Genomic DNA, 23841 nt, shown 5'->3' with positions numbered 1-23841 from the left:
CATGTCTATCTAAATGTTTTGTGATTTTATTCTTTATAACAGTTTCCATTATTTTTCCTGGCACTGAAGTCAAGCTCAACAGTCTATAGTGTCCCAGATCACTCTTGGATCCCTTTTTAAATATCGGGGTTACACTGGCCATCTTCCAATCTTCAGGTACAATGGATGATTTTAATGTTAGGTTACAAATTAATTGAAATAGGACTGAAATTTCATTTTTTAGTTCCTTCAGAACCCTGGGGTGTATACCATCCAGTCCAGGTAATTTACTACTCTTCAGTTTGTCAATCTTGCCTACCAATTCTTCCAGGTTCACCATGATTTGGTTCAGTACATCTGAAACATTACCCTTGAGTCTACCTCTGGAACGGGTATCTTCCCAACATCCTCTTCAGTAAACATCGAAGCATAGAAATCATTTAATCTTTCTGTGATGGCCTTATCTTCCCTAAGTACCCCTTTAACCCCTCGATCATCTAATGGTCCAACCGATTCCCTTGCAAGCTTTCTGCTTTGGATATATTTTAAAACATTTTTATTGTGAGTTTTTGCCTCTATGGCCAACTTCTTTTCAAATTCTCTCTTAGCCTGTCTTATCAATGTTTTACATTTAACTTGCTATTGCTTATGCTTTATCCTATTTTCTTCTACAGAATCCTTCTTCCAATTTTTGAATGAAGATTTTTTGGCTAAAATAGCCTCTTTCACCTCACTTTTTAACCATGCTGCAATCGTTTGATGTTCCTTCCACCTTTCTTAATGCATGGAATACATCTGGACTGTGCTTCTAGGATAGTATTTTTTTTTTTAACAATGCCCATGTCTATTGCACACTTTTTACCTTTGTAGCTGCATCTTTCAGGTTTTTTTTTAAACTATTTTTCTCATTTTATCAAAGTTTCCCTTTTGAAAGTTTAGTGCTAGAGCTGTGGATTTACTTACAGTCCCCCTTCTAGTCATTAAGTCAAATTTGATCATATTATGATCACTATTGCCAAGCAGCCCCACCACCTTTACCTCTCTTACCAAATCCTGCACTCCACTGAGAATTAGATCTAATATTGCTCCCCCTCTCATAATTCCTGAATAAACTGCTCCATAAAACTGTCATTTATTCCATTCAGGAACTTTATCTCTCTAGCATGTCCTGATGTTTCACTTACCCAGTCAATATTGGGGTAATTGAAATCTCCTATTATTACTGCACTACCAATTTGGTTAGCTTCCGTAATTTCTCTTAATATTTCACTGTCCATCTCACCACCTTGGCCAGGTGGATGTATACTCCTATCACCATACTCTTCCCCAACACACAAGGGATGTCTATCCATAAAGATTCTATTATGCATTTAGTCTAATACAGGATCTTTATCCTGTTGGACTGTATGCCATCCCGTCAGAAAGTGCCACCCCACCAAGATGTTCCTCTCTATCATTGCGATATAATTTGTACGCCGGTATAGCACTATCCCATTCGTTATCCTCTTTCCACCATGTCTCTGAGACGCCAATTAAGTCTATGTCATCATTCACTGCTATACACTCTAATTCTTCCATCTTACTTCTTAGACTACTGACATTAGCATACAAACATTTCAAAGTGTGTTTTTGTTTGTATTAAGATTCTGCTTTTCAGTTGACAGGGATAAACTGGAATCTTTTAACTCAGGTGAGTTTTTAATTATAGGTACTCGGACTACTTTTCTTATTTTTGGAACCTCTCTGTTAGGATGCACCAACTCTAATGCTTCATTAGTATCCTTCTAAGATACCTCCCTCCGAACCCCTTTGATTTAGTTTAAAAGCTGCTCTATCTCCTTTTTAAAGGTTAGCGCCAGCAGCCTGGTTCCACCCTGGTTAAGGTGAGCCCATCCCTTCGGAAAAGACTCCCCCTTCCCCAAAAGATTCCCCAGTTCCTTACAAAACTGAATCGCTCTTCCTTGCACCATCATCTCATCCATGCATTGAGAATCCAGAGCTCTGCCTGCCTCTGCGGAGCTGTGCATGGAACATGGAGTATTTCAGAGAACGCTACCCTGGATGTTCTGAATTTCAGCTTCCTACCTAAGAGCCTAAATTTGGCTTCCAGACCCTCCTTCCCACATTTTCCTATGCCTTTGGTGCCCATATATACCACAATAGCTGGCTCCTCCCCAGCACTGTCTAAAATCCTATCTAGGTGATGCGTGAGGTCCACCACCTTCACACCAGGTAGGCATGTTACCAGGCAGCTGACCAGAATGGAATAAGGAGGAGGTCTGTGATTCCCCAACTGACTCATCCAACCATCCCTAATGATATAAAGCAGGGTTCACCATCCTGCTGTCTAGAGTGGCATAAAGCAAAGATCTGTGCCCTCATGATTCATCTATCCAGCTGCTTAGAATGATATAAAGAAAAGCCTGTTTCTTCAGTTGTTTAGAACGGCAAACAAGGAAGGGTGTCTGCTACCAAGACTCACCCATCCAACTACTAAGAATAGTGGAGAAAATTTTCATTTTGCTGCTGTCTTCCATCTCAGTGAAAGAGAGGTAGTTAAAGTGACGGGTGAGGCGTTGGGAGACAGGATTTCTACCTCCTCCAGGTGGTCCCATAGCACAAATAAAATTAATATCCACTAGCAGCTTAAAGGTACCTGAAGAAAAAGAAAGAAGGAATATCACAAATGGATCAACCTAACTGGAAGACTGTGATTATATAAGAACATATCTGGTAGCTAATTGTGAAACTTTGTATACTTTTTTTCTTTCCAGTTTTTCCTTTCTGCATTATAAATGAAATATGCTTAGGTTGAGCAGTTATCTTTAAGCAAGGTGTGTTATAAGATGCAGGCTGAAGCTCCCCCACATATTTATAAGCCAACATCCAGTGTAGAGGGTATAAAGTTATTTGCATACTAATGAGGCTGGGTCTTACCAATCTGCTTCCTGTCATACCAGCCATGGTGATCCATCCACTGGCGCAGCAGCTCAATCGGTGGCTGTGCACCATAGGTCTCCAGTGCTGGCATATTCAAGTCATCAATAAAGATTATGAAGTATCGTCCAAGTGGTGGACCAAACACACCTTTCCGTCTGCAAGAAGACAGCAAGAGCATGAAGTGGAAGAAAATGCATGCCAGATCGTCATATAAAGGTCATATTCATGTACAGGAACTATTTTCTACTTGTTTCCTACCACATCATCATATGGAAATGCACAGACATATTAGAGAGAAGCTGACTAGATGAGACTCTGTATAGGCTCAATAATCCCTATAGTATTTCACAATATCACAGTTTTCCTGTCAAATGAGGAATCTCAAAATTAAACTTACAATCTTCTGGCTCCAAACTAAGGACTATTTTCACTTCTAAGCTAAAGGAGATATTCCTCTAGGTGAATTATTAGTCAAACCGTGCTACTTCAGCTTGAATTTAAATGTATCTTTCCTTAATATTATTTCACACTATGGGCCGGATTTTAAAAAGGTTACGCGCGCAGGGCCTATTTTCAAAAGGCCCGGCTATGAGCGTAAAGCCCTGGGACATGTGTAAGTCCCGGGTCTTTACTAAAGGGGTGGGAAGGGAGCAGCGCAGTCCGGGGGTAGGGTCAGAGGCTCCAGGCACAGCGGCCATTTGCTGAAATAAGTTTGGTGACAAAAGACAGAAAAAGGAAAAGGTAGGAGGGGAAAGGGCGGGGGAGGTAGGGGAAGGGAAGAGAAGGTGGGGTGGGGGGGGGTTAGGGAAGTTCCCTCAGAGGCCGCTCCGATTTTGATTTCTGAGAGGGAACCGGGGAAGGCAGCGCAGCTCAGCGTGGGCTTGGCACTCGCAAGGTGTACAATTGTGCACCCCTTTGCGCACGCCGACCCCTATGCCCTCAAACTGAATAGAGTACAGAGATGTATTATAAGGACAAGGAGCTAGGGAGCATTACCTTTTATCCAACTTGCTATCAATCAGATCTTGTGTCTGATTGGCTGAAGTGCGGGCAGAGAACATTAAAAAGTGGGAGATGTATTCCAGAGGTAGATTTTTAAGTAGCTTGTCAGAGATGGTGAGAGTCTTGCCGGTACCGGTTGGACCAATACAGAGAACCTCAAATAAAAAAGTTATAAAGCTTTCAGTAATATCATCAAAAGTGACATCATAAGAACATAAGAAGTGCCATGCTGGGTGAAATTAAAGTTCAATTGAGAGCAGAATCCTGCCTCTAACAGCATCCAATCTGGGTTACTAGGAAATACCCAGCAGATCCCAAAGAGTAGATCAATTTATTGTTGCTCACTCCCAGTGATACTTTTCTGCTAAACTGGATAGTATCCTCACAACTTTGCAACTAAAATGATCCTCCAAAAATATTGTGAGAACTTGCTAAGTGTTTCCATAAAGAACCTTTTAAATTATTTCAGCACTGGTTGCACTGAAACAACTGACTAAACTCAAGTTCAATTAGCAGTTTTTTTCTGGAGCTTAATGTGGATGCTCTGAGCTGGTTTACTTAAATAAATCTTGAGAACTTTTAGCAGTGTGGACAGAGTATATTATTCACGTCTCCTGAGAATTATCTCAAAAGTTATTAGGGATGTGCATTTGTTTGCGACAAAATAGGAAATAGAGACGATATTTCCTATTTCTTCGCATTTCGGGGGGGGGGGGGGGGGGGGGGGGGGGGGGGGGGGGGGGGGGCTGCCAAAACGATAAGAAAACCCACAAAATTTCGTGTGGTTTCTTATCGTTTTTGGGGACGGGAGAAAGGGCACATTAAAAAAAACAAACAAACCCAAACCCACCCCAACCCTTCAAATTTAATTAATTGCAACCCCCCCTCCCGCCCCCCCAAGACTTACCGAAAGTCCCTGGTGGTCCAGCAGGGTCCCAGGAGCAATCTCCCCCTCTCGGGCCGTCGGCTGCCACTAATCAAAATGGCACCGATATCCCTGTGGCAACCGACGGCCCGAGAGGGGAGATTGCTCCTGGGACCCCGCTGGACCACTAGGGACTTTCGGTAAGTCTTGGGAGGGGGGGGGGGGGGTTTGCAATTAATTAAATTTGAAGGGTTGGGGTGGGTTTGGTTTTTTTTTAATCTGAAGGGTTGGGGCGGGTTTTGGGCATCGTTTCATGGGGGGATATGAAATAAAATCTGTCCGAACCACGGGAAAACAACATTTCCTGTGGCGGGTCGATAACGAAGGCCGAACCAAGGTTCGGCTGAATCACATCTCTAAAAGTTATTCCTTTAAAATATTTGGTGATAAATTTGGAACAGTCCACCTATAAAAGTCAGCAAATAAGTTACACCAATAAGTTACACCATTTTTTAAAGAACCTTACAAGTATATGTTCAATTTGAAAATGATCCCATGAAAACTATTTGCACACAATTATACCTTCTAATTTGAGGGCAGAAAATGTTCATGCTTTTGAAAATCTAGAATTAGTCACATAAGTCCAAATTTCTCCTCAATTCTACTCCTGGAAATGCCTCCACTCAGTATGGATAAACTTATGTGCATACATGACAGACAAGAATAAGTTTACCTGCATATCGGGCAGGCAGTTTTGTAACAAGCCTGTTCCATGGGTGAAATACAGTTTTACCCTAGGAAATGCATTTCAAAATTACCCTCCCTATGGTACTGAACTTTCTTAAACACATTTCAGTTGCTCTCAGCTGTTTTCAAAATTCAAAATACTGTGCTAAATACACTTCTGAAAAAAGAGACTTTATGGGCCTTATTTTCAAAGCCATTTACATGCATAAAACCCAGTTAGAACTTATCTGTTAAGGATGTGGACTCTTGAGCCGAGAATAGGTTGGTGCTACCACCAGGAGGGGACCCCTGATGGTCCTCATCGTCGGGAGGCAGTATGGGTGGAGAACCCCCACTGAAGCTTCACCTACACCAGGCAGAAGTCAAGGCAGGCTGTAGATGAACGGAAGCAAGAGCAGGCCAGAGCTCAGGACGGGCAGCGAACAGGTGTAGTCGGAGAACAGGCTGGAGGTCAGGGCAAGCGGAGGTCAAGCAGAGTCAGATACCAAGTGGAGTCAGGCAGTCAGGGTCAGAACCAGGAGATCAATCAGAAGGCAGGAACACAGGATCAGGAACAAGGAGCAAGGCAGGAACGCTGGATCAGGAACAAGGAGAAAGGCAGGAACGCTGGATCAGGAACAAGGAACTGGAATGCAGAACTTGCACTCAAATACAGAGCAGGACCTTTTGCTGAGGCGAAGTGGAGACGAGGAGAGTTTTCCCACCATTGGCCCATTAAATTCACCGAAGCGGCGTGAGTGTGCGCCTAGGCGACTGGGCAGAAAGCAGAGCGTCGGTGGCGTGGGACCGCTGCAAGAGCAGGCCGTAGCTGCAGAGTCCAGTGGGAGGAGACGGTGATGGGAGAGACTGGAACGGGCTTCCTGCCTGTCCCAACCATGGTCTCCTGCGGCCAGGGACCCTAACAGTACCCCCTCCTTTACACTCCCTCTTAGAAGATCCAGGCTTTCCTGGACGGGTGGTGTGGAACTGCTGGAGTAGTGCTTTATCGAGAATGTTGGGGGCGGGCTCCCAAGTATTCTCAACGGATCCGGAACCTTCCCAGGCAATCAAATATTCCCACCTTCCACAATGTCGTCTTACATCCAGGATTTCCTTGACTTGGTATATTTGTTCCTCCTCTGCCGAGACATCCTGGGGTTCAGGGGTTTTACACTGTGGCCAAGATAAAACTAGAGGTTTCAGGAGAGACACATGGAATGCATTGTGAATCCTCAGGGAGCAGGGTAGCCTCAGATGGTATGTGTCAGGGCCGACTCGTTCAATGATGGAGAAGGGTCCAATGTATCGAGGGGACAGCCTCATTGAGGGCACCCAAAGGCAGATGTGGCAGATACTAAGCCACACAAGGTCCCCAGGGTTGAAGAGGGGTGCGGGACATCTATGTTTGTTGGTTGCCTTCTTTGCTTCCTCTGCTGCCCGGTGGAGATTGTTCCGTGTGTGGGTCCAAAGAGAAATCAGTTGCTGGGCCATGAGCTGAGCCAAGGGTGAGGGCACTGAAATAGGTGTAGGGAGTGGCGGTGTCGGTTGCCTGCCATAGACCAACATGAATGGTGATGAACTGGTTGTGGAGTGGGTGTGAGAGGTTTGGGAGAACTCCGCCCAAGGGAGCAGGATGGCCTAGTCATCTTGTCTGTAGCTTATGAAGGAGTGGAGGAAGGTTTTTAGAGTCCGGTTGATTTGCTCAGCCTGGCCGCTGCCCTGCGGGTAGTATGCGGTAGTGAAATCGAGCTGGATACCAAACATCTTACACAGTGATCGCCAGACGTTTGCCATTAATTGGACCCCGCTGTCAGAGGCAATGTGTTGCTGAAGTCCATGAAGGCAAAAGATGTGCTGGGTAAACAGCTGGGCCAGTTAAGGAGCCGAAGGAAGTTTAGGAAGGGCCGTGAAGTGGACCATCTTCAAGAACCTATTGACAACGACCCAGATGACGTGGTGACCACCTGAAGGGGCAGGTCCACTATGAAGTCCATCGAGAGATGGGTCTAAGGTTCTTTAGGAATGGGTAGTGGCTGTAGGAGGCCCCAGGGATGTCCAGTCAAAAGCTTTTGTTGGTCACACATTGGACAGGAATCGACATAACCTGATGTCCTGCTCCATCCGTGGCCACCAATAATATTACTGTAGTAAATCCAGCATGCGTGCCCTTCCTGGGTGTCCGGTGGTGAGGGAGTCGTGGGCCCAGGCTAGGACCTTCCAACTGAGGCGGAGGGGAACCACTGTCTTCCCGGGAGAGATAGTCTGGGTGGCAGCCAGGAAGACTTTAGCAGCGTCAATGATGCACTGCGGAATCTCGGGAGTAACTCAGTCTCGAAGACCTTGGAGAAGGCATCGGCACATATATTCTTGGAGGTCGGCCTGTAACGCAGAGTTAAGTCGAACCGGCTAAAGAATAATGACCAAAGGGCCTGATGGGGGTTTAAACATTGAGCTTGGCTGAGATATTCTAAGTTCTTATGGTCCATGAAGACCGTAATGGGATGTTGGGCCCCCTCGAGCCATTGTCACCATTCTTCGAATGCCATCTTGATGGCAAGGAGCTCTTTATCCCCAATGCTGTAATTCCTTTCAGCAGGGGAAAACCATCGTAAGAATTATGAGCATGGCAGTAGGGCACCTCTGTCCGAGTATTGGCTCAGCAAAGCCCCCACAGCTGTGTCGGAAGCGTCTACCTCAACTACAAAGGGACGCAAGGGATCAGGGTGTCGAAGACATGTATCCTGGAGGAAGGTGTTCTTCAGGGCGCTGAAGGCCGCAATTGCTTCAGGCGGCCATTGCTTGGGATCGGCCCCCCTTCTTGGTGAGCATGGTAAGAGGTGCCACTAGTCGGGAGTATTAAGGAATGAAGTGCCTGTACAAATTGACAAATCCTAGAAACCATTGTAGGGCCCGCAGTCCTGACAGTTGTGGACAGTTCTGGATGCTGGAAGTCTTTTCAGGGTCCATGTGAAACCCGGTGGTCGAGATGATGAAGCCCAAGAAAGGCAGAGATTCCCATTTGAACAAGCAGTTCTCCAGCTTGGCGAACAGCTTATGGTCCCATAGCCGCTGGAGCACGCATCTAATCTCTTGGCAATGGGATGGCAGACCTTGGGAGTAAATTAGTACGTCATCTAGGTATACGATGATGCTGGAGTGGAGCATGTCCCGGAAAACCTAATTCATGAGGTGTTGGAAGACTGCAGGGGCATTGCAAAGGCCAAAAGGCATCTCCAAGTATTCACAATTGTCGTCCCTGGTGTTAAAGGTGGTATTCTTCTCTTCATCGGGTTTTATTCGTACGAGGTTGTAGGCCCCTCGGAGGTCTACTTTCGGGAACACCCTGGCCCCCCTGAAGATGATTTAGCAGCTCCGGGATAAGAGATAATGGGTACCGATCTCTCCTAGTGATGGCATTCAGTCTGCGATAGTCAATACAGGGCCGCAAGGACCAATCCGTCTTAGCTACGAAGAAGAAGCTGGCGCCAGCTGGTGAGGTAGAAGGGCAAATGAACCCCCGGTCGAGGTTCTCCTGGATATACTTGGACATGGCCTGGGTTTCAGACAGTGATAAGGAGTATACCAGACCATGCGGAGGAGTAGTACCAGGGAAGAAATCAATGGCACAGTCAAATGGGCGATGTTCAGGTATTGTCTCCATCCTTTCTTTGGAGAAGATGTCCGCGAATTCAGCATATTGCAGCGGCAGGGCAAGTGAGGTGGTGGTCAGGAGGGCCCTCGGCCGTGGCACCTCTTGGATACAGGCAGTGCGGCAGTGAGATCCCCAGGAGGCGATTTGTAAGGTCTCCCAATCAATCTGGAGCCAAGGTAGACCCAAAACCACTGGGTGTATTACCTTCTCTAGCACAAAGAAGGAGATCTGCTCTTCATGGAGAATGCTGGTGTGTAGCCTCACCGGAGCAGTCACATGGGTAATCCTTCCTGGCAGAGGGTCCCCACGAATTGAAAAAATCACCAGCGGTGGCATCTGAGGTAACATGGGGAGGCCCAATTGGTTGACCACGTCTGTGAGGATGAAATTTCCCCCGGCTCAGGAATCAATTAGGGCCTGGGTCAGAAACGTGCCATTGGAATGGAAGATAGTCATGGGAGCAGTGCATTGGGGAGTCAGAGTGGTGTAGTCCAGGGTCATCTCTCAGCTGATGCCTAGGTTCTGGAGTTTCCCGGCCTCTCGGGACATTGTGCCAGCATGTGCCCCTTGCCAGCACAGTAGAGGCACAGTCCTAAAAACTGCCTTTGTTGTTTCTCCTCAAGAGTACGTTGGCTGCAGTCAAGCTGTATAGGCTCCATCCCTCGTGCTTGACCTGGTTCAGAAGCCGAAGGTGGCGTCCTGGGCCGGGAGAAGGATGGTGCCAGGGGTACTGTCCTCTGACCAGGCTGGACGTCACGGAGATGTTGCTGGATATGGCGGTCAATGCACCAGGAGAGGTCTATAAGGCCCTCCAAGTCCTCGGGCACCTCCTGGGCAGCCAGTTCATCCTTTATCTTTGGACACAGCCCTTCCAAGAAGATGCTCCTTAGGCTATCCTCTTGCCATCGCAGCCCTTGGCGAAGGTAAAGGAGATCAGAAGTCACTGCAGTCTGTCGACCAGGCTCATCGAAGACCTCTTTAAATGTTTGCCCAAAGGGTGGAAGGTCTTGAAGCATGGGATTTCCATGTTCCCACAAGGGGGAGGCCCAGGCCAGGGTCTTCCCTTCTAGAAATGATAATATGAAAGTAGTCTTGATACCATCGCTGGCAAACTGGGATGGCTGCAGGGAAAAATGCATGAAGCGGTGGTTTAGAAACCCCCGACATAGCCACGGGTCCCCTGTGTAACGCGGGGGAGCTGGTAGGTGAAGCACAGCAGTGGGCATGGGCAGCATCGCTAGAGCAGGGGGGGGTGAGCTTTGGATGCCGGGGTGGTGCCTAGGTGGGTTACCAGCCGCTCCACTGTGGCGGCCAGCATGTCCAGACTTTGCTATTGCTGCTGGAGTCTATGGGCCAGTCTGGGAATAGCCTGCAGGTCGGTGGTCTGCCAGGTCCATGGCTTCAGCAACCTGTTAAGGATGTGGACCCTTGAGCCAACACGAGGTTGGCACTACCATCAGGAGGGGACCCCTGAAGGTCTCATCATTAGGAGGCGGAGAAGACCCACTGGAGCTTCATCTATATCAGCTCTCATTCCCCACAGTTGAGCTCTTGGGTACTGGGGCTGGCAGGACTTAGGCAGGGTCTCTCGAGGCAAGGAATCAGAGGAGAAGGCTGAGGCGGCATCGAACAGGCAGAAATCAAGGCAGGCAGCAGACGAGCAGAACCAAGGGCAGGCCAGAGGTCAGGACAGGCAGCAAACAAGCGAAGTTGGAGAAACAGGCTGGTGGTCAGGGCAGGTGGAAGTCAAGCAGAGTCAGATACCAAGCAAAGGTTAGGCGGTCGGAGGTCAAATGGAGTCAGGCAGGCAGGGTCAGAACCAGGAGAGCAATCTGAAGGCAGGAATGCAGGATCAGGAACAAGGAGCAAGGCAGGAATGCTGAATCAGGAACAAGGAGCAAGGCAGGAATGCTGAATCAGGAACAAGGAAATGGAATGCAGAACTCGCAGAGCAGGACCCATTGCTGAGGCAAAGTGGAGGTGGCAGGACTGAGTATAAATACCAGTAGCATCTGACTTCATCTCCATGAGACGAGGAGAGTTTTCCTGCCACTGGCCCTTTAAATTTGCTGAAGCAGTGCGTGCGTGCGCCTAGGGGGCCAGACAGAGAACAGAGCATCGGTGGCTTGGGACCGCCATGAGAGCAAGCCGTGGCTGCGGTGTCCGGCGGGAGGATACAGCAATGGGGGACTGGCACGGGCTTTCTGCCCATACAGATGAGAGTGCCCGGCCGAAGCCATGGAACCGGCTATGCCACTGAATATACACGTATAACTGAGCGCTTACCCATATAAGTCTAACCAGCTAAGTTAAAACCTGCTCTATGGCACATCTAGCTTAGCCATTCAACTTCTTCGGCTAAGTCTGAATATGGGCATTTAGCCACATACGTTTTATGGCTAATTCGCTCTGACTCAATCCACCCACCTTACATCCACTTCTTATGCGGCTAACTTTTTAGCTATATAAGGGATCTCTATGACTAAGCGGTGGCTGCTAAACATGGGGACATATTCAGCAGCTGCTACTTAGCCACATAAGTTCTGCTTATCTGGCTAAATAGTGTTGAATGTGCTTTGAATATCAGGCCCAGTATGCATAAAAGTATTTGCTCACCTGGTTTCATATGTGCAATGGGGAGAGGCAATCCCGGAGGGTGGAATTGATTTTTTCATATGCTTTTGTATTTTACAAAATAGGTGCTTAAGTTAATCAGCGCAAGTTATGCCCTCAATACAGCAGGCATAATTCATAGATGATCATAAGAACATAAGAAATTGCCATGCTGGGTCATACCAAGGGTCCATCAAGCCCAGCATCCTGTTTCCAACAGAGGCCAAACCAGGCCACAAGAACCTGGCAATTACCCAAACACTAAGAATATCCCATGCTACTGATGCAATAGAAGTGGCTATTCACGTAAACTTGATTAATAACCGTTAATGGACTTTTCCTCCAAGAACTTATCCAAACCTTTTTTGAACCCAGCTACACTAACTGCACTAACCACATCCTCTGGCAACAAATTCCAGAGCTTTATTGTGCATTGAGTGAAAAAGAATTTTCTCCGATTAGTCTTAAATGTGCTACTTGCTAACTTCATGGAATGCCCCCTAGTCCTTCTATTATTTGAAAGTGTAAATAACAGAGTCACATCTACTCGTTCAAGACCTCTCATGATCTTAAAGACCTCTATCATATCCCCCCTCAGCCGTCTCTTCTCCAAGCTTAACAGCCCTAACCTCTTCAGCCTTTCGTCATAGGGGAGCTGTTCCATCCCCTTTATCATTTTGGTTGCCCTTCTCTGTACCTTCTCCATCGCAACTATATGCGGCAACCAGAATTGTACACAGTACAATTCACAGTTGCGGTCTCACCATGGAGCGATTATAGAGGCATTATGACATTTTCCGTTCTATTAACCATGTCCTTCCTAATAATTCCTAACATTCTGTTTGCTTTTTTGACTGCTGCAGCACACTGAGCTGACAACTTTAAAGTATTATCCATTATGATGCCTAGATCTTTTTCCTGGGTGGTAGCTCCTAATATGGAACCTAACATCGTGTAACTACAGCAAGGGATATTTTCCCTATATGGAACACCTTGCACTTGTCCACATTAAATTTCATCTGCCATTTGGATGCCCAATCTTCCAGTCTTGCAAGGTCCTCCAGTAATGTATCACAGTCTGCTTGTGATTTAACTACTCTGAATAATTTTGTATCATCCGCAAATTTGATAACCTCACTCGTCATATTCCTTTCCATATCACTTATATATATATATTGAAAAGCATCTGTCCAAGTACAGATCCCTGAGGCACTCCACTGTTTACCCTTTTCCACTGAAAAAATTGACCATTTAATCCTACTCTCTGTTTTCTGTCTTTTAACCAGTTTGTAATCCATGAAAGGACATCGCCTCCTATCCCATGACTTTTTAGTTTTCGAAGAAGCCTCTCATGAGGGACTTTGTCAAATGCCTTCTGAAATTCCAAATACACTACATCTACCGGTTCACCTTTATCAACATGTTTATTAACCCCTTCAAAAAAATGAAGCAGATTTGTTAGGCAAGACTGTGTTCCATTAAATCATGTCTTTCTATATGCTCTACGATTTTGATCTTGAGAATAGTTTCCACTATTTTTCCCAGCACTGAAGTCAGGCTCACTGGTCTATAGTTACCCGGATCACCCCTGGAGCCTTTTTTAAATATTGGGGTTACACTGGCCACCCTCCAGTCTTCAGGTACAATGGATGATTTTAATGATAGGTTACAAATTTTAACTAATAGATCAGAAATTTCATTTCTGAGTTCCTTCAGTACCCTAGGATGTATACCATCCGGTCCAGGTGATTTGCTACTCTTTAATTTGTCAATCTGGCCTACTAACATCTTCCAGGTTCACAGTGATTCCATTCACTTCGTCTGACTTATCACCATTGAAAACCATTTCCGGAACTGGTATTTCCCCAACATCCTCATTAGTAAACACGGAAGCAAAGAATTCATTTAGTCTTTCTGCAATGACCTTATGTTCCCTAAGAGCCCCTTTAACCCCTCGGTCATCTAATGGTCCAACCACCTCCCTCACAGGTTTCTTGCTTTGGATATATTTTAAAAAGTTTTTATTATGAGTTTTTGCCTCTATGGCCAACTTCATTTCAAATTCTCTCTTCGCCTGTCTTATCAATGTTTTACACTTAACTTGACAATGCTTATGCTGTATCCTATTTTCTTCAGATGGATCCTTCTTCCAATTTTTGAAGGATTTTTTTTTTGGCTAAAATAGCCTCTTTCACCTCACCTTTTAAACATGACGGTAATCGTTTTGCCTTCCTTCCACCTTTCTTAATGCGTGGAACACATACGGACTGCGCCTCTCGGATTGTCTTTTTAAACAATGTCCAAGCATGTTGAACACTTAACCTTTGCAGCTGCACCTTTCAGTTTTTTTCTATTTTCCTCATTTTATCAAAGTTTCCCTTTTGAAAGTTTAGTGTTAGAGCTGCAGATTTACTTATTGTCCCCCTTCCAGTTATTAGTTTAAATTTGATCATGTTATGATCACTGTTGCCAAGTGGCCCCACCACCGTTACCTCTCTCCCCAAATCCTGCATTCAACTAAGAATTAAATCTAAAATAGCTCCCTCTCTTGTTGGTTCCTGAACCAATTGCTCCATGAAGCAATCATTTATTACATCCAGGAACTTTATGTCTCTAGCAAATCCTGATGTTACATTTACCCAGTCAATATTGGGGTAATTGAAATCTCCCATTATTATTGCACTGCCAAATTTGTTTGCTTCCCTGATTTCTCTTAACATTTCATCATCTGTCTGATCATTTTGTCCAGGTGGACGGTAATATCACTATGCTCTTACTCAACACACATGGGATTTTTACCCATATAGATTCTACTGAGCATTTAGCCTCTTGTATGATCTTTATCTTGTTGGACTCTATACCCTCCCAGACATAAAGTGCCACACCCCCACCAAGTTGATCCTCCTATCATTACGATATAATTTGTACCCAGATATAGCACTGTCCCATTGGTTATCCTCCTTCCATCAAGTCTCTGTGATGCCAATTATGTCAATCTCATCATTTGCTGCTATACACTCTAATTCTCCCACCTTATTTCTTAGACTTCTGGCATTGGCATACAGACATTTCAAAGTATGTTTTTTGTTTGTTTTAACAACCTGCTTTTCAGTTGTTTGGGATAATTTGGAAATCATTAGCTTTGGTGATTTTTTACATATAGGCATATGGACTATGTTTGCTTTTAATGCAGCCTCTCTGTTGTGATGCCCAAACTCTCCTGTTTCATTAGTAACCTTCAAGGATACATTTCTCCGAACCATGCACTGCTGAGTGACTGTCGGCTTTACCCCTTGTTCTAGTTTAAAAGCTGCTCTATCTCCTTTTTGAAAGTTCGTGCCAGGAGCTTGGTTCCACTCTTGTTAAGGTGGAGCCCATCCTTTCGGAAAAGTCTCCCCTTTCACCAAAAGTTTCCCCAGTTCCTTACAAAGCTGAATCTCTCTTCCCTGCACCATCGTCTCATCCACACATTGAAACTCTGGAGCTCTGCCTGCCTCTGCCTAACTGTTCAGTAAGGACTAAATTCTGCATGTACCTTTTATACACAGACTTTAGCCCACATTTTCAAAGTGAACTTATGCACTTAGGGATAGATTTTCAAACCCCAGCGCGTGTAAATCCAGGGGTTTACGCACGCCGGATCAATGTTCAAATGGCCCGGCCACGCACATAAACCTCAGGACGCGTGTAAGTCCATTTACCACTGTGCCGGCGCACGCAACTTGCTCCTGCTCCTTGGCAAGAGCGAAAGGTAAATTAGAAAAATTAGGGCTAGTTAGGATAGGGATAGGGGGAGGGCAGGTTAGGGGAAGGGGAAGGGGAAGGGAGGTTAGGCTAGGGGGTTGGGAAGTTCTTAATTGGAGTGGACTGGGAGGGAACTGGGAAAGGCCCCGATGCATCGCCGCACGTATTTGCTAAACTATACCCACCTTGTGCGTGCTGACCTGGCATTTTATAACATGCGCGTGCGCATCTTATAAAATCATGCGTCCATAAGTTTTGAAAATCTACCCTATAAGTTTTCTTTGAAAATTCCTGCGTAAGTGACATGGTACATACACTATCACCCATACAAAGTTTCACCTGCTGTAGTGAGGTGAAACTTGTGTGGATGAACTTAACATGCCTACTTTGTAAAACATCAAAGTATACACATAGGTCCCAACTCTGTCACCCAGACTCTACCAAGTGCATGTAAAAATCAATGTGAACTGTGTTATGTGTGTACTTTTATCTACACTGAGCTCTGAGCTTTTTTCTAATAATCATTTGTGGACATAAAACTGGGTTTTATGCACGGAATCAGGTGCTATGATAGCAATTTTCTCATTGCCTGTGGGCCTGCAAGCTGATTTTCAAAGGGAAACTCCTTATCAACCTAATCCCACTCATTTTTTATCCCCACTAAGGGAGGGGAATTTTCAAACCACATTTATGCAGGTGAACACATGATTACCTTTGTAAAAATATTTGAAAATTGGGGAAGTGGAGGTCAAAATTATAAAACTACAAAAGAAAACAGAATCTCCACCTCTTCATTTTGCTCCCTCAGTAACACAGGCAAGACTTTCTCAAGTGGAAATAATATTCTGATAGGGAATATCACCGTCAAAATATTTGGTTATCTAGACATGTGAAACAACTTATCTGTGTGTGTTACTGTGGGGAGTAAGTAAAGAAGGACTACTGTATTAAGTAACCCTCCGAAATGAAGGCTGAAGAAGATTCCATGAAGGCAGGCAAAGGGAATCAGGAAAGAAAATTCAGAAAAAGGCATATGGAGAGGAGATTTGGAAAATAGAAAATGCAAAATCAAACAACAACGACATTGAGTGAAAAATATGGGATGCTAATGAATGTAAAAGAGAAAGTGAAACTCACAGGCCTTTTATTGATCAGCAGCATCCCTAGAAGGTAAGACATGCGCACAGTGTCCAGCGTGGGAACAATAATGTCCGAGTAGCTGGTTTCAGGAGCAATAGAAAACTCAAAGGCAGGATCTATCCATGTCACCCACTGCACCTAAAATGACAGAACAGGCCAACATTACAAGTAACATCAATGGAGACTACAAACCCAATGGTAACCTTACAATAATGGAAGAATGATGCAACCAAATGTAAAAATCTGATTACTGGCTGCCAGGCTGTCTAGCCTATGAGGATGGCTCAGTTCTATCTTAGATGAAGCAGAGATTACTTTAATAATACCCTCACATTAACTCCTGAGCTTAGAAATAAAACTCTTCACTAATCACACAAACCCTCTCTCTGCTTTATCCCTATAGAACGAAGGGGAAATGTATGTTTGTTTAGTTATGTACTCCTGCCATTTGATCATGATCAGGATCAGGTGGCAGGCTTGCAGCCCTCAGCATCAACATCAGAAAACCATGATAGATCATATGGGATAGTATTCTGTAGCAATGTCCTGAGACAAAAAGCAGGAAGCATTAAAAGTTGTGACAAGATGCATTGGGGAAAATATTGTCCTGGGTGACCAACTCCTGCAGATAATGGAAAATGGAGAAATTAAAGCTTACCTGCTAATTTCTTTTCATTTCCTTTATTTTTGCACACCAGTCAAGAAAATGTGGGTTATGTCCCTTCATTCAGCATCTGGAGGCAGAGTTATTTTTTCTTTTTCTTTTTTTTTTTTATGACATGAGCCTTACATATGTCTCATATGGAACCATTAGAGATAGTATGCTTCTGTCAAAACTAAATAAATTATCACCAAGCTACTACAAATCTATAACTATAAAATATTGTATTTTTATAAAAAGAAAAACCTTAGACTAAAACAATGGTAACACTTCTCTTGTAGAACAGATATGTTAAGCAAAAAACTGCTGCATTAAAACTTTAACAAAATATTTAAACTTTATCAACTATCCTACCTATTATAAATGTAATATTGCTTGACAAAATTCTTCCTGGGTGGGTTTCTTGACTGGTGTGCAAAAATAAAGGAAAGGAAATTAGCAGGTAAGTCTTGTCCGGCCACCCACCGGTCAAGAACACATGGGAAGTACCAAATCCCATATCCTATGGTTGGGGAGTTTGCAGACTCACTCTTAGATGCACCAAAGGATGCATCCTGTTCGGCAAGCACATCCAACATGTAAAGCTTAACAAATGGACTTAGTGTAGTCTAAGTGGCTGCCTTACAAATATCAATTGGATGTACTGCTCCTACTTTAGCCCAGGATGAAGCTTGCACCCTAGTTGAATGCATCTTTAATCCCTTTGGTGCTTGCCTTCCATGCAATGTGGTTGCAGAAGAAATAGCTTCTCTAATCCATTTAGTTATCATTGCCTTGAAAGCTGCCTCACCTTTTTGTGTTATCTGCAAATATTTCAAAAGACATTTTTTGACATCTAGAAAATGGAGAGAGCTTAACAAGTCTTTAGACTCATGTATGTTGAAAGAAGGTAAAATGATCCTCTGTTTTAAATGAATTGTTGAAACCATCTTTGGCAAAAATGATGGTACTAGCCTTAAAATTAATAATTTTCTATGAAACTTCAAGAAAGAGTTAATGTTTGTAAATCTGACTGAAATTCTTCTTACTGAAGTTATTGAAACCAAAAATACGGCCTTCAAAGTTAAATCTTTCAAGGTTGTCTGCTGTAAAGGTTCACATGAAGCGTCAATTAGAGCATGCAAAACAAGCTTTAAATTCTACTGTGGCACTCTGAACAATAAACCCTTATTAAAATCTTTTTGCATAAAGGCCAAAAGTTACTAATTTGTGAACACCAAGGGAAACATTTCATCTCCTTGCAATAAAACTCGAAAACTTGCCATACTTTTACATAAATTAATAATGTGGACTTTTTCTTAAAATTTAGCATTGTTTTAATTACTGCTGGTGATTAGCCTTTCCTGACTGGTTTCGCCCTTTCAAGAACCATGCCGCAAGAGAGCATGGAGTAGGATTGTCTTTTAATATTGGTCCCTGGAGTAGCAGACCCCCAAGTGAATGAAAATATAATTATTCTATTATCAGCCTTTTTAGATCCGCATACCATGGCCTTCATGGCCAATCTGGGACCACTAAGACCACTTAGGTTCTTTCTTTCTCTATCTTTATCACCCAATTTATTAGTGGCCAAGATGGAAACACGTATAGCAAGACCTTCTTTGACCAGTTTTGAACTACAGCATCTATGGCCTCATTGATGTATTCCCTTCCTTGACTGTAGAACTCAACATATTTGAGTTTTCTTGTGTCACCATTAGCTGTACCTGTGGCTTGCTCCACTTCTGCACAATTTTCAGGAATGCCCAATGGCTTAATTCCCACTCTCCAGAATCTAATATGTGTTTCTTAGGTAATGTCTGTACATTTTCTTTTCCTGCGATATGTAGGGTGGATACTTTTAGCAGATTCTTCTCCGCCTAAAGGAAAAGAAGATCTGTTTCCTCCACTATACCTTGACTTCTTCCTCCCTGCTTCTTTATGTAAGCTCAGTGTGCTGTGGCGGTCAAAAAAGCAAACAAATGTTAGGAATTATTAGGAAGGGAATGGCAAATAAAACAGTGGATGTCATAATGCCTCTGTATTGCTCTATGGTGAGACTGCACCTTGAATACTGTGTGCAATTCTTGTTGCCACATCTAAAAAAAAAAAAGTGCAGAGAAGGGTGAACAAAATGATAAGGGGCATGGAATGGCTCAAGAGATTAGGGTTGTTCAGTTTGGAGAAGAGACAACTGAGGGGGGGGGGGGGGGAAATATGATAAGAGGTCTACAAAATCATGAACGACTTAAACAGGTTAATGTAAATAGGTTATTTACTCTCTCAGATAATAGAAGAACTAGGGGCACTCCATGAAGTTAGCAAGTAGCTCATTTAAAACAAATCGAAGAAAATTATTTTTCACTCAGCGCATAGTTAATCTCTGAAATTCATTGCCAGAGGTTGTGGTTATGGCAGTTAGTGTAACTGGGTTTAAAATTTTTTGGAAAAGTTCCTAGAGGAAAAATCCATAAACTGTTATTAAGAACATAAGAAATTGCTATGCTGGGTCAAGACCAAGGGTCCATCAAGTCCAGTATCCTGTTTCCAACAGAGGCCAAACCAGGCCACAAGAAACTGGCAAGTACCCAAACACCAAGAAGATCCCATGCTACTGATGCCAGTAAGAGCAGAGGCCATGCCCTAAGTCAACTTGATTAATAGCAGTTAATGGACTTCTCCAAGAACTTATCCAAACCTTTTTAAAACCCAGCTACACTTACTGCACTAAACACATCCTCTGGCAACAAATTCCAGAGCTTAATTGTGCGTTGAGTGAAAAAGAATTTTCTCAGATTAGTCTTAAATGTGCTACTTGCTAACTTCATGGAGTGCCCCCCAGTCCTTCTATTATCCGAAAGTGTAAATAACCGATTCACATCTACTCGATCAAGACCTCTAATGATCTTAAAGACCTCTATCATATCTCCCCTCAGCCATCTCTTCTCCAAGCTGAACAGCCCTAACCTCTTCAGCCTTTCCTCATGGAGGAGCTGTTCCATCCTCTTTATCATTTTGGTTGCCCTGGACTGCTCCTCGCCTCCCTCTCTGTGGCGGAGGGATGCCGCCACCTCGACCTCAGCACAGGCTGCCTCCCAGCCTTGGTGAACAAACAACGCCATGCCGCCTTGCTCGGCCCCTGCTCCTAGGTGCGCGCGCGTGCTGCCGGTCAGAATTTAAAGAGGCCATGGCGGGAAAAGTTCCCGCGGCCCCTAGTGATGACGTTGCCAGCCTTGGGTATATAAGGCAGGCTCTGACAGTCAGAGCTTGCCTTGGCAATGGGTCTCCTCACTCTCACTTGCTCGAGTTCCCGAGTTGCTGTTCCAGTTCCTGCGCTCCTGTTTCTGCTGCCTGCCTTCTGACCTCTGGACTGGACAACGTATCCTGCTGCCTGCCTCTGACATTTGGATTGGTCTTGACCACGCTTTCTGATGAACGTGACTGACCTCTGGACCAGCCCTGCCTATGCCTAATGCCTCTGTCCTTCTGGACCAGGTCTGGCCATGCTCTCCACCTCTCGTCTGGCCCACTGGACTGGATCTGATACCGCTCCAGGCTCCGGCCTCAGACCTCTCTCTCCTGGTTGCCACCATGCTCCCTCGTCAGCTCCCTGGGATCATCCACGCAGAGGCCCACCTAAATCCAGCCAGCCCCTGTACCCAAGGTCTCAACCTGCGGGGAACGTGGGCTGGTAGTGGCAAAGATCCAGTTGGCCTCTGCTTTCCATCCGGCCTCGCCACCCGACCAAGGCCATGTATATAAAAGAAAACCTTGAGCATGGGTTCATCAGATCTTCCATGTCTCCCGCAGGGGTGGGATTCTTCGTGTCGAAGAAGAACGGTTCACTGTGCCCGTGAATAGATTATTGGGGCCTGAACGTGATAATGAAGAAAGAGCGCTACTCCTTGCCACTCCTTTCAGAACTTCTTGATCGCCTCCAGGGAGCCAAGATATTCATTAAGTTGGATCTTTGGGGGGGGCATACAACCTTGTTTGAATAAAACAGGGTGATGAATGGAAGACAGCGTTCAATCTGCAGGATGGTCATTAAAAATATCTGGTAATGAGATTTTTAGGGATCTGTTGTATGTGTCTATTGTGATCTATCTAGACGACATTTTCATTTTTTTCCAAGGATCTCCAATCCCACTGCCAAGATGTCCAGTGTGTCTTCCAGCATTTACATGTAAATCAACTATTCGCTAAAATAAAGAAATGCATCTTCAAGAAGGAGAGCCTACCCTTTTTGGGATACATAGTTTCCAGCCATGGCTTCCGTATGGATCCAGAGAAAGTGAGCTGCATCCAAAATTGGGCACAACCTATTGGCCTCCACGCATTGCAGAGATTTTTGGCATTTGCGAATTTCTATCGACATTTCATCCCCAATTATTCTTGGATTGCAGTCCCCATCCTTACGGCACTCACCAGGAAGAGGGCCAACACAAGGATTTGCCCACCCTCCCCCCGAAGCCATTGCTGCTTTCCTAGAGTTGAAGCAGGCCTTTCTCCAGAAACTATGTCTCCATCACCCGGATCCCATGTGCCCATTTATCCTAGAGGTCGATGCCTCCTCCTCGGGTGTAGGGGCCATACTAAGCCAACATTCAAATACAGGGGTTCTTCATCCCTGTTCCTTCCTCTCCCGGGAATTCTCGCCCAAGTGGAATTATGGAATTGAAGACAAGGAGTTGTTAGCCATTAAGATGGTGCTCAAGGAGTGGCGACAGTGGTTGGAGGGTGCGCAACACCGGGTTATGATATATACCAACCATAAGAACTTGTAACACCGTCATCATGCTCAACGTCAGAACGCACACCAAGCCTGATGGTCCTTGTTCTTTGCCCGCTTTGACTTTGAGGTGAGGTATTGGCCAGCAACGATGCATATTTGAGTGGACACTCTCTCTCGATCCTTTGAGGCAGAAGACATGCCTGATTTTCCCCGGCATATTTATTGATCCAGCCCGGATTCTTTTGACCTCCGCAGTGACCGTCCCCTAGGAAAGCTGACTCCGCCAGAAAATATTGGAATGGTCCCACGATTCCCATGTTGCAGGTCATCCTGGTTGGGCCCAGACTCTCATGCTACTTCAGCAGTATTATTGATGGCCTCAGGTACAGAGAGATGTCAAGGCCTATGTGGACTCGTGCCCTACCTGCTGGCCCTGGCACCTAACCTGCAGGGAATGTGGGCTGGTTTTGATGAAGTCTCTGTTGGACCTTTTCTCCAGCCAGCTCTGCCAGGCAATGGTAAGGACCTGCAGGGCTCCTCCCGAAGGTAGTGCTAACCTCATCCCGGTCCAAGGGTCCATACTCGCAACACAAAGACGGTTGGAATACTAAGGCCATAAACTCCTCCTCTTGCAAGATTATTCAGCATATGTGGAGGTGCAACAGAAATTAATGGCGCTGATCTGTTCTGATTTGCATCACAAAGGTATATAGTTCACTGTGCTTTACCCAGCACAGCTGCAAATTTAGCAGCTGTGCTGGTTAAAGTCTCGGACCATCGAGGGAGCAAAATCATCGACCTCGCCATCGTCCGAGCCGCAGAAGAAACCCCATCCAGAAAAGGAACCAACCTTTTCGGCGACCGGGTCACAGAGGCAACCCTCACCCGACAGGATATCGGAAGCCGCAACTCCGCATTTAAAGGTGGTCCCTCCAGCTATGCCTCGGCCTCCTTCTTCTGTTCCGGAGCCAGGGCTGCTTACTCCAGGTCTCCGAGAAGAACTGGACTGGATGGTTCAGGAGGCCATCGACAAGGCGATGCATCGACTCCAGTACCGATTGCGGAACAGAGCACTGACCCAATTCCAGCAGCATTGGCACCCAAGCTCTCGAGGATAGAAATGCTTATGGCAGCTTTTCCACCGATGGACCCAGGGTCACCGATGGCTCCAGTGCCCTCCCCGCTTGCGTTGTCATCGGGAGGAGAAACACTGTTCCGCATCCTTCCTTCGGGAGTTCTGCCGATGCCTCAGCCATCGATTCCGACGCGTCCATCGGCACCACTGAGCCATCCATCGATGCCCTCGAAGCCTGCACCAGTGCCTTCGATGCCTTCTAGGGTGCCTCCAGTTATTCCTTTGAGTCCTTCGGAACCTCGATCAGGACCTTCAGGGATCCCACCGCCCCGCCCTCCTCTAGTCCCTAGAGGAGCAGGCACTGATCCCTACGACACCTGGCTGATGATTCTTCACCAGACACCGATGATTTGTCTTCACCACCTTCACCTACTGAAAATAGAAAGTGTTCTCCTCCAGAGGACCTTTCCTTCATAAATTTTGTAAAGGAGATGTCTGAATTGGGTCCCTTCCAATTGCAGACAGAACAAGATGACAGGCATCAAATGATGGAGCTGTTACAATTCCTGGATGCTCCATCCCTATCCACCAGGTTCTTCTAGATCTCCTCAAAAAGAACTGGGAAAATCCTGGCTCTGTGGCTTCAGTCCACAGGAAAGCTGACACCACCTATCTCCTTCAGTCAGCTCCAGGTTTTTGCAAACCTCAATTGGATCACCAATCTGTGTTG

The 23841-nt window shown here is 45.3% G+C and overlaps 1 protein-coding gene across 2 annotated transcripts in view; it reads right to left on the bottom strand.

The window, feature by feature from the left end:
* The window catches only part of DNAH1 (dynein axonemal heavy chain 1), a 1058897-nt gene that overhangs the window by 340053 nt on the left and 695003 nt on the right, over nt 1-23841 (bottom strand). For both annotated transcript variants that reach the window (XM_029599497.1, XM_029599496.1), the window contains exons 42-45: nt 16659-16799; nt 3916-4076; nt 2917-3074; nt 2462-2635 (exon numbers count right to left, since the gene is read on the bottom strand). In XM_029599497.1, coding sequence (XP_029455357.1) covers nt 2462-2635; nt 2917-3074; nt 3916-4076; nt 16659-16799 — 634 coding nt within the window. The remainder of the gene's footprint in view (nt 1-2461; nt 2636-2916; nt 3075-3915; nt 4077-16658; nt 16800-23841) is intronic.

The sequence above is a fragment of the Rhinatrema bivittatum genome, chromosome 4 (assembly GCF_901001135.1).
Source record: "Rhinatrema bivittatum chromosome 4, aRhiBiv1.1, whole genome shotgun sequence".
Lineage (NCBI taxonomy): Eukaryota > Metazoa > Chordata > Amphibia > Gymnophiona > Rhinatrematidae > Rhinatrema > Rhinatrema bivittatum.
Note: the sequence above shows the minus strand (reverse complement) of the source record. Positions and strands in the feature narration are given on the sequence as shown.